General features: G+C 28.5%; 1 protein-coding gene across 3 annotated transcripts; it reads left to right on the forward strand.

The window, feature by feature from the left end:
- The first annotated feature begins 283 nt into the window (after window positions 1–283).
- Window positions 284–10,221, forward strand: LOC135923245 (uncharacterized). 3 transcript variants are annotated; one of them, XM_065457894.1, is made up of 13 exons: window positions 284–336; window positions 374–588; window positions 628–736; window positions 820–1,017; window positions 1,466–1,581; window positions 4,253–4,697; window positions 5,307–5,446; window positions 6,189–6,297; window positions 6,720–6,826; window positions 7,367–7,579; window positions 8,629–9,340; window positions 9,452–9,704; window positions 9,961–10,221. In XM_065457894.1, the coding sequence occupies exons 2-13, from the start codon at window positions 493–495 to the stop codon at window positions 10,163–10,165; spliced, it is 2,703 nt and encodes a 900-aa protein (XP_065313966.1). In that variant the 5' UTR covers window positions 284–336; window positions 374–492; the 3' UTR covers window positions 10,166–10,221. The 3 variants fall into 3 exon arrangements, with proteins under 3 accessions (XP_065313966.1, XP_065313964.1, XP_065313965.1); XM_065457892.1 differs by lacking the exons at window positions 284–336; window positions 820–1,017 and adding an exon at window positions 790–818 and having other exon boundaries at window positions 475–588; window positions 641–736; XM_065457893.1 differs by lacking the exons at window positions 284–336; window positions 374–588; window positions 628–736 and having other exon boundaries at window positions 881–1,017; window positions 1,466–1,567.
- The last annotated feature ends 432 nt before the right edge of the window (window positions 10,222–10,653 follow it).

The following is a 10,653-nucleotide window of genomic DNA, read 5'->3' on the forward strand; positions in this document are numbered from 1 at the left end:
CAGTGGCATTTGACATAATGTCGATCCTTTGATTTTACAAATATCTAGGGTCAATATTACTATTTTAGGATTCAGTACAATTTTAGGAAATAATACTAAATATTCATAAAAACTTATAAGAAATAAAATTATATCTCATCTAATATGATGTCCTTCATAGCAATTCTAAATAACCTTTTATTTTTTTTTGTCAAGACCTAGTATCTTGATTCAATAATGGAATGAATAAAAAATTTGAGCATTTAAATTTTTTTCTATTATGGCTGATATACATTATTGGATTTTTCATATTTTTTATTGGATTCTTTCCTAATATTAAAACTTTCAAACATCCAGGTATTTAATAAAAACTTAATATACTATTTTATTTAAGATCAGATTAAAAAAAATATTCAGTTTAATGATGAATCAATATTGAATTTGACTTACTTTGATCAGCTAATTTGGATTGTTATTGATGCATTTAGAATAAATTTTTTAAATAACATTACAATGCCTTTTTTATATAAGCAAGTTAATCTTGACCCTGATATTATGTATTATCATGCAGAATCTCAAACACCTACAGTTACTATGCCCAGAATAAAAGTTATTATTTAAAATAGTTAAAAATTATATTTTCTAAAGGCTTTAACAACAGGTCGAATCCCTGATTTTATAGATATCTTGTATAATTTTAAAGCTAGAACATATCCAGAAGATAATATCTTAAAGGAGATTAAAGACTCTTTGTCAAGTATGTTGATATTAATTGTTAAAACCACATTATATTCATTTAAAAAACAATAGATAAAAAAGGCAATAAACAGAAAATCAAAGTAATATTATTTGGGGATGATACTTGGATAAAATTATACCCATATATATTTGATTATAATATCTCACATCCTCTACCCTCATTTGATGTAAGTGATTACATTAAAATTGATAAGGATCCAGAATATTTTTTGTTCAAAATCCTAAATCAATCACATATACACAAAAGAAATTGGGATGTTTTAATTACTCATTTTTTAGGTTAATATTTTGTTATTTTAAAAATTAAATACATTATATATTACGTATTGGTATTTGATATCAATGGATTCTAAATCTTAATTTTAAATCATTTACCAAAGATGGTTTCTAAATTTGATAAATGTGATTTAATGGAAAAATTCCAGCCTGTATAGTGTACCCACATCACATACTATAAATGTCATACAACTTTGCTATCATCTTTTGAAATATTTATAATTAATATTAATATTTTTATAGATTCTTAAAATTAAAAATTGTATAAACATTCATATTGAAGTTATAGTTATCTAAAATTAACAGGCCAGGTATTCTACACAATTCTGGAATGCATTTCTAATCAAAATCAGATTTTTTTATATTTTTAAATTGTTTTCAGTAGATAATTTAATAATTTAAAATTGATAGATTAAATTTAATACAACATATGTTTACAAATATTTATTAGGTCTAGACCATGCTGGCCACCTTTATGGTCCACATCACCCTACTACAGAACTTAAATTAATGGAAATGGATGAAATGCTTAAAAAAGTGTATCTTTTCCTGGGTAAGGAAGTCCTAGTAATGACAATATAGTATTAAAATTTAAGGCTGTACTAATATTAAATATTGGGCTTGGATAGGCACATATATTGGACTTTTAAAAAAATATCGGAAGGTATTTTTATTAAAAAAAATATCAGGCCTGGCCTGGCCTGGGTATATTTAAACTGGGTATATATAAAATAATGAATATACGCCCAGCCCATGTATCCAGGCCGGGCTTAGGGCTGGGCTTGCAAGTCTGATTTTTATTATAGAAAATTATTTTGCTATTTTTTGTAAAGAGGTAAATATAAATGAGATGGATAGGATAAAATTTAAATAAAGGAAAGGGCAAATTGGGTTAAAAATCTTTATGGATTATAAAGATGCCATGCAGATTTATAATTTAGATTAGAGGTCAGCATTGGGCAGGTTTTTGGACTATAAGCCCACCCACTCAATGTTTTAAAAAATTTAACCTGCTTGCCCATAGTTTTCAAAAACAATCCCGCCTGCCTGCCCATTAGTCTAAAATTCCTTACCCACCCATTAATCTAAAATTCCTTACCCGCCCACCTGCCCACCTGCCCACCCATTAATCTAAAATTCCTTACCTGCAGCCCATTAGTCTAAAATTTTTTACCCACCCACCTATTATTTATAAAAAATTTTTAACCCAAGCCCGCTATTGTAAAATTTAATTTTGGCCATTCTTTCAATTTTTTAAGCATCTAATAAAAAAAAATTCAGCATTAGACATCTGTAAATTTTTTTAGGAAATTACTATATTAAGCATAAAAAATATTCAATTTAAATTATGGGTAATTTATTTGATCAAATAAAATATTTATGAAAATAATATAAATATTAAATTGATATTATATGTAATTAATAATGAAAAAATAATAATGATTCGACATTTTCTGTATAAACACGTTTTTCTTTGTTCTAAAAACCAGCAATGCTAAATCCTCGTTTAGAAGAAGTACTAGTTGCAGGAATTGCTAATATTTTTCTTGCTAATCTTGATAGCGTTAGCAAATCTCTATCTTGTCGTTTCCACCAAAGTTTTAAATATACATAAAGTTTATTTATTTTAAGAAAAAAGGTTTTTATGATACCAAAAAAGGCATTTTAATTTTTAATATCCAAAAAAGTTCATAGGAACAATTTTTTTAATAATATTTACTTAGATGATTTTAAATTTTTTTAACCTGCCCGCCCATTGTTTAAATTTCTTAACCCACCCACCCGCCCATAGCTTAAATTTTTATTAATCCGCCCGTCTGCCTGTTATTAAAAAAATTTACCAGTGGGCGGGCGGTCGAAACTCGCCCAATGCAGACCTTTAATTTAGATACCTTTAAATCTTTCTCAATAGTCACTTATATAATTACTTATAATTATTTCTTATTACATATATCTGATCATACAATTAATAACTTTTTATTTAAAATATTTATTTTTCAAATTTAAAATATAAAAATGTATAACAAAATATATATTCTATATATTTATGATAGGAAATGCTTTAATATGATCTTCTTGAATAAAGATTTTATTAATTTTATTTAAAAAATTTTAAAAAAAATTTACTTCCCTTGCTTTTATAGACGCTTCGTCACTGACTTGCTATAAATTTATATTTATTTATACTAAAGTAATAAAAACGGATTTATTAGGATTTTAGAATATTATTATATTAGAATCGAGATTTGGCAAATAAAGGTCCAACTGCCTTCTATGAGAAAAATATCCAAGCTCACATAATATTATTTTGTCTAGAATCTTAATTGGACCATTATTTAAAAATCGGGCCGTTTAACAACACAAATTAATATTAGAGCAAAATAGATAAGTGAAAATTCTGAACATCATTAAAGAGTAATAATATGTAACTATATGTAATAAATATTCTTTTAGTGCTATAACCTTAATAAAATAAGCAATATTTACTATTATATTTTAAACTACAAACCTTTATCTATTAAATTTAATTTAGAATTTTTACTTTGGGACTTTTTTTTGATTTTTAAAAGCCTGGATAAAAATAATTATACTCAAATTTTTTTATTATTATTTAATTATTTGTGTTTTATATTTTCTCAATTTTTAGGGAATCGATTGAGTTTCAGTTTAATAAATTACAAATAAAAACTAATATACATGTTTTCAATATATGATTAACGAAAAGATTGTAAATTTTTTAGAGCCCTGGGGACCCACCTGAATCCCAACCAGCCGAGTTTGATCCATCCGAAATCCGATAGTTCGAACACCGCACGTTCGGACTCGGATAGACATTTTCTTGGACTCAAGCTGTCATATTGAGGATCCCTTCCCACACGATTTAATAGCTGAGCCATTTTAAAATCTTGTAACCCAGCATTCATAGCTAGTGCGTTCGTGGCGAAATATACAAAATATGATATAAGTATATAATAATTTAAAAAATTTTTAAACCCAGGCCCGGCCCAGACCCTCTAGAAAATATGATATTAGGCCCCCATAAAAGATTTTTAAAATCGATTAGCTGTTAAATCTTGTCGGATCGGATCCCACTATAAATGTAGCCTCTGCCTGATTTTGATTTCTATGATAAAATTTCTTATTAGGTTCGAATCTTTGATAGAAAAAAATTATAGGATCGGTCGGGCAGAGTTTTTAAATTTTTTTATTCTTCTTTACACAAACTAAAATATCGAAGAATACGTCTAAAACCCTTTTGGTAGTGTGCGGAGATCATGGGATGACTGATTCGGGTAATCACGGTGGTGCTAGTCAGGAAGAAATATGGACACCCCTCATTTTCTCACCTTTTTACAACCACGAACTTCTATCAAATCGGAATTCCTTGTACAAAAATAGCTCTCCATCTTCACAAAATAAACACGATAGTAAGAATGATTCATCGCACGCTTATAAACAACGGTCCATGCGGCAAATCGACTTAGTTCCCACGTTAGCAGCCTTATTTGGGTGTGGAATTCCATCGAAGAGTCTTGGAGTCATTAAGCTCGAGGTCATCGAAAAGTTTTTGTTCCATAATGACGAAAATAGTGGAGGAGTCGCTGGAGTTAAAAACAATGTCTTGAAGATGTTCGCCATCAAGAATTTGTTGCAATTGGGCTCGTTGACGGAATTCGTATACGGTTAGAATATTATAATATAAGTTTTTGTAATTAAGGTGGCTTAAGAGAAAATCGTTGAATATGAATATTTTATGCTTTGTTTCTTGATTAACTTTTTATTATATATATATTTGGTATGCTTTTAGTTTTTAGTATAATTTATGTGATTTTAAAGCTTCAACAATAATGGTGGGAGTGGTACTATGGATATACAGTTTCCATAAGGCCTGGCTCAAACTAGGCAAAATGGCCACCATTTCGCAAAATGATAATTATTTTAATATCATCGTCCTATTTCTTATTTTTTTCTGAAGTGAATCTATTATAAAATTAATCAAGTAAACTCAGAATGCGAAATTTTTTATAAAAGTAAAAAAAATCAAATATTAAACCATAAATATAATATTAAATGGTATGAATTTTTTTTATTAATAACCACTAATTCTAAGATAATCTCCTATTATAATAGTTAGACACGTACAATTTAACCTTTAAAAATTTTATTGATTTATAAAAAATTAATTATTTAAATACACACTCTAGATAAAAATGGAAGGCTCGAAATAATTTTTTTTTCAAGAGTTTATCACGTTTATATGAAATTATAATCATAAAACAAACGATATTCAGACGAAAAGGAATTAACTGCGTTAACGTTAGAACAAGTTAAGGCTCGGCTAACCGATATGGAAAATTTAGTGGGCGAAAGAATGCGTTCGATTCATTACGATTTAGTTTACATGACCTGTGGTCTCTTGATAATGTTACGAGTAAATATAACGTCTATTTTGATCAAATTAGTGGTTTTTTTAATAACATAATCAGTAATCCCTGTCATTCTCTTGGTCTTTTACCATCCTTATCTAGCAGATTTTAACTTGTTTAAAACAGATAAATATCAAGTATAAAAGTGGGAACATCCTTAGTCAGGGGCAAAAGCGTACCACAATTAATTAAAAATGTCCATACATAGGAATCTATAGCGGTATTTTGTGGTTTGTCCTTCGATTGATTTTCTTTATTTATCATTATAAGAATTGATATTAATGTCATTTAATTGACGTGCAAACCATGAAGCGGCAATACAGCTGACTCCTATGTATAGACACTTTTAAAATGTATTTAAAGAATGAATCGTCAATCTAGTAGTATATCTATATAATTGGCGCCACCACGCCTAAATTAAAACCTTCCCATAATATTGTCGTTATTAATCAAATAGGCACTTTTTGGGGCAAATTGAGTTGGAGTAAGAGGCATCTTATAATTATAAAATCCATTCATATTTTTTTTTTTAAAAAGAAACTGACAAAAAATTTTAATTTAACTTTTTTTAGAATATAAAATCTATTATTTTTAAAGTTGCAAAAATAAAATTGAAAATGTTTTACGCGATTTTCAAATGGAACAAAAAAAAATCACGTGACTCAAATTTTTAATTATCATTTATGTCACTTATTTGTTTGAATTTTTTTTATATGAAAATATAATTAACAAAATAAACATTTTTAGATCGTTTTTGCAACCAATATCACATTTTTCCCGGAAAATATAAGTGGCTATTTCCAGTTTGCGCGTTATGTGATGGCAATTTTGGCCTTTTTCTACGCCTTATCGATGGGTTTCTATCATTGTGAAATTAATCTCTTTCCTATTTTTTTTAAAAAAAGAAAAGAAAATGAAAAGGGAATTACATTATTTATATAAAATAAATAAAGAAAGAAGGAAAATTTATGTCTCAAAGATATTATGAGTTTTAAGGACACCAGAGACCACTAGGATTGTTAAAAGGCTCAGTTTGAGCCTATTTTTAAAAACGGCTAACTCAAGATTTTAGCCAGAAAAATATTCCTTAGGCCTCAAGATTTCGTTAATAGTTGTGCCACCTATGAGCAAAATCTTAAGGCTTGCATAATATTTTTCCTAATAAAATATTGAGTTAGCCGTTTTTTAAAATCTAATGAGTCGTTTAACAACACAGAAATTCTGTTTAAAATGTTTAAATACACTTGATATATTTACCAATTTAAATTTTGAGTTTAGAAAGTTATGATCACAAATTGGTTGCGTTTTCATCTCTATTCATCTTCGTTTTACTTGAAACCGGGACAAAAATTTTTAAACCTCGCTCAAACATGAAGGGGACCAAAGTACGGCCCTAGACCTATTCCTATATTTAAAAAAAACATTTTTCAAGTTATTTTTAAAAATCGAATTCCACCATCAAACCTAAAGCGAAATAGCTGAATTTGCAGTTGTTTCTTTTGTTATCGGCCTATTTTGATATTGTATTGTAATATCAAGGCAGCATTCATAGTGGGATCGTATCGGACACAATTTAACAGTCGTGCGATTTTAAAATTTTTTAATGCTATCAATTTTTCTTTTATTTAAAATCAATAATTCTTGGATTATTATCAGGAATAAAATTAATATTAATACAGAAAGATGATCTTATATATCTTTAAAATCGATCAGCTGTTAAGTTGTGTCCCACTACTAATCCAGCCTAATTTTGAAACAATTTCTTTTCCTTTCTTTCTATCTTTTTATTTTATTGAATTTTTCACTTTCTTCTTTTTCACGCCACGATGAAATATTACTTTTGTTTCTTAATAAGGCTCGCGGGGATATAAGGATGGATACTTACGTTTTTTTGTAAATAACGATTTTAAAAATATTTCTTATAGAGGCACCTCAAAACACAAAAATCAACTTGCAATATCGGCGCGTTGTCTTTAATACACGCATTCCCTATTGTTCGCGCTTTCAATTTTGAGTTGTTAGTCATCTGGATATGTTACCTGGTGCCGTTATCCGATTTTGCCAGCAGTTTTATCGAAGAGGAACACCAAATCTTTTATTTATTAAGTGTAACTTGCCACGTTTTGTTAATATCTCAAGTTTTTTTTACATTTTTTTTATGTTGAATGATAGAAAAGTGTGGGGTATAAGAGTTAGTTATACAATTAGTGTAATTAGTTAATTTAAGACATGAAATAAGGAGTGGATTGGTTATGGTTATAACGATTTTTCGACACCATTTATTATCTTTGATCTTCCATTTAAAAACCATGCATTACGCATACACTTATTTTATATGTGTTTTATTATGAAAATAATATTATGGATAATATAGTCACCAAATTAGATTTGAGAAGCTTTTTTTTGACACTAAATTTACAAACCCTAACACACTAATAATGACAATTTTTTTTTATAGAAAACGTCTTAATTAATACTATATATTGTAAAAATTTGGTTCACTACTATATAAATATAGTAAAAAGAAATAAGTTTTTTTAGGAAAGCCTTGAATAGTGTTGTTAAACGATCCGCTGATTTTTTAAAAATGACTCAATGTTTTCGCCAGAAAAATATTGCCCATAAGCCTTATGATTTAGCGAATAGATGTTTGTGCCACCGACGGGAAAAATCTTGAGTTAGCCGTTATAAAAAATCGGCTCAAAATAATCCGTAGAACAACAATATTTGAAACATGTAATGAAACGGAGTATATTTTTGCTGGAACATGAACGGAACAGAAACGCAAAAATACTCTTCTTCTAGGTCCCTAATAAAAATCAAATCAAATCAATATGGCACCTATTTTTCGTAACATTTTTTCCTACCTTTCTGCCATCTTTTAGCGAAATCTTAAGGCTTAGGTGCTTTTATTTGTTAAAATCTTAAATTAAGGATTTTAACAACACACTACTTGTTTGGTATCATAAAAATAGCCGAATTTATTTATAAATTATAGAAATCGTGGCAATATAAAGCGCTAATTTTACAAATTAAAAAATATGAATGAAATTGCATCAAAATTCAATGAGTAGATTTAAATTAAGATTTCTTTATATCTTAATTTGAGTATATTATATATATATGTTAAGTCAATTAACTATTTAATAACTTAATTCCCTTTTTTGGGGAAAAATACATAAATTAGTCATACTTAGCAAACTCAAGAAGAAATAACTTGTACACTAGTATAGGACTCTTATCTCTTACTCTACTTCAAAGGAGATGGAATAGAGCCGGGGACAAGTGGTATCATATCGAATCATTATCAGATACCCTATTTAACCAGATCAATGTATATTCTTTCATCCCATCACTCGCTATGAGACGTATTTTGGTTATTTCAAGCGTAATCTTAAGCGCGTATTTAATTGCCCCAGCCAGTTGCTCGGATCAAAGCGTATATGGTTACTATAACCGGAAATGGGAAAAATCAATCTGTTATTTGATATTTTGTCTTGCTTTCACAGGTTTGATAGTTTTCAAGATCGCGTTTGACATGACTGACGGCGAGGAGAATAGATTTATAGATAACGTTAATGATTATCCTCTCATAGATAAATACCGGGCAGGGGCCATTGTCATTTTGCTCTTATTCACAAATTTTGTCCTAAATATATCGATAGGGATGAGGAATCAATCGCGAAAAGAGTCCTGCAATTGTGGTAAGAAACAACTTTGGACAGGGCCTTTGATTTACGAATTGGGGTGCTGTGTGCGGCAGTTGAGTGTCGCTCTAGCCATTTTTGTCACCAAGCCGTCACAAATTCCTCTCATCGCTATGTTTTCCCTTCACGAGGCTCTTTTAGAACCTTTTTTTCCTTCTACGATTGATGTCCACTTTAATCGAGGCGTCTATGGTGAGTCTTAAATGTATGCCAATTTTTTGATATATTTCTGTAAAATAGATAATTAAATTAACACCGATTGAGTTATAAATATTGTAAAAAAATGTCCGATTTATTTGACAGGTGCGTTTTTCTATTTTATTGTATGCGGCCGAACTTCATTCAATTACTGGGGAAATTCTAATAAATTAAGTTCGTTAGATCTGAGTCCTATCGCCAAAAGTGGATATTTGTTCGGTCCTTTCTTAAAACGTCATCTCTCCATTCTTTGTGATGCTCTAACCTTAATATTCTCTGTGTATTACGGGCCCATATTCTGGTTTTTATCCTTGCTGATCAAAATATTTGGACATGACGGAAATAAATCAAAATTAGTGTAAATTTTTTTTTTAGTGAATTTCAAATTAAAATTTTTAAAAACAATAAGTAATTTACAAACGATTAGAGGAAACTACTCAATCGATAAAAGAAATTTGTCAATTAATCATTCAAATAATGCTTGATATATATATTTAAAAAAAAATTCTAATTGATTGACATATTTCTCCTATTTGCTATTTTTGCAATTATTTAAAAAAAAATGAATATTCACAATAAAAAAACCCTAGTTATACTTAATTATTTCTTTATAGAACTTCTCTTATCCTCCATACCAGTTATGTGCAAAATTCTGTATTCATCACCTGTCTTTCCGCCACGATTCAACGTCATCACATTTTCGTATGGAGTGTTTTCGCTCCAAGATTGATCTTCCAAACTGCGAACCTAATTATGAACTTTGTTGGAAGCATCATATTTTATATTTTTGTATCAAATACTAAAATTCGCGTCGAATGAATAGTTGAGTTTTTGAAATGTATAAAATTTATCAATGTTTGCCGTTTAAATTTGATTAACCCATCTGAAAAGTTTAAATAAATTCTTTTGACAAAAATACTTATTATTTTTCAATATAAGCTATTAATTTTATACAATTTGTATTTTAAAAAAACATAATTGATATTTTTTAAACATAATACCATCTCAACACTTAAAGATATTGGTAATGTGTGAATGTTAGTGATCTGCATCGGGCCTAATATTTAAATCCGGCCCTGCTCGAAATCTTTAAAAAATATTATGCCCGAACCGAAATTAACTTAGAAAAATTTTCAGGCCGGACCATGATTTGCAGATCTCTAATGTATGTATCGATTTTTTTAAATACTGAATTTTTATTTATTTTTGATTTGGTGATAGTTAGATCAATAAATTAAAAAAAATATAGAATAGTCTGTTTTTTGTATATTTAATTCCCTATAATCGGTATTTTACCCATAATCTTA

Source organism: Gordionus sp. m RMFG-2023, chromosome 2 (genome assembly GCF_954871325.1).
Source record: "Gordionus sp. m RMFG-2023 chromosome 2, tfGorSpeb1-WG-v2, whole genome shotgun sequence".
NCBI lineage: Eukaryota > Metazoa > Nematomorpha > Gordioida > Chordodea > Parachordodidae > Gordionus > Gordionus sp. m RMFG-2023.

Bases quoted from the DNA above. Each gene is read 5' to 3' on its own strand.
- LOC135923245 (XM_065457894.1), top strand. From the start codon at position 493: ATGCCTTTTTTATATAAGCAAGTTAATCTTGACCCTGATATTATGTAT. The intron at 737-819 runs GTATGTTGATAT...AGAAAATCAAAG, and splicing joins GATTAAAGACTCTTTGTCAA to TAATATTATTTGGGGATGAT. The intron at 9,705-9,960 runs GTAAATTTTTTT...ATTTCTTTATAG, and splicing joins GGAAATAAATCAAAATTAGT to AACTTCTCTTATCCTCCATA.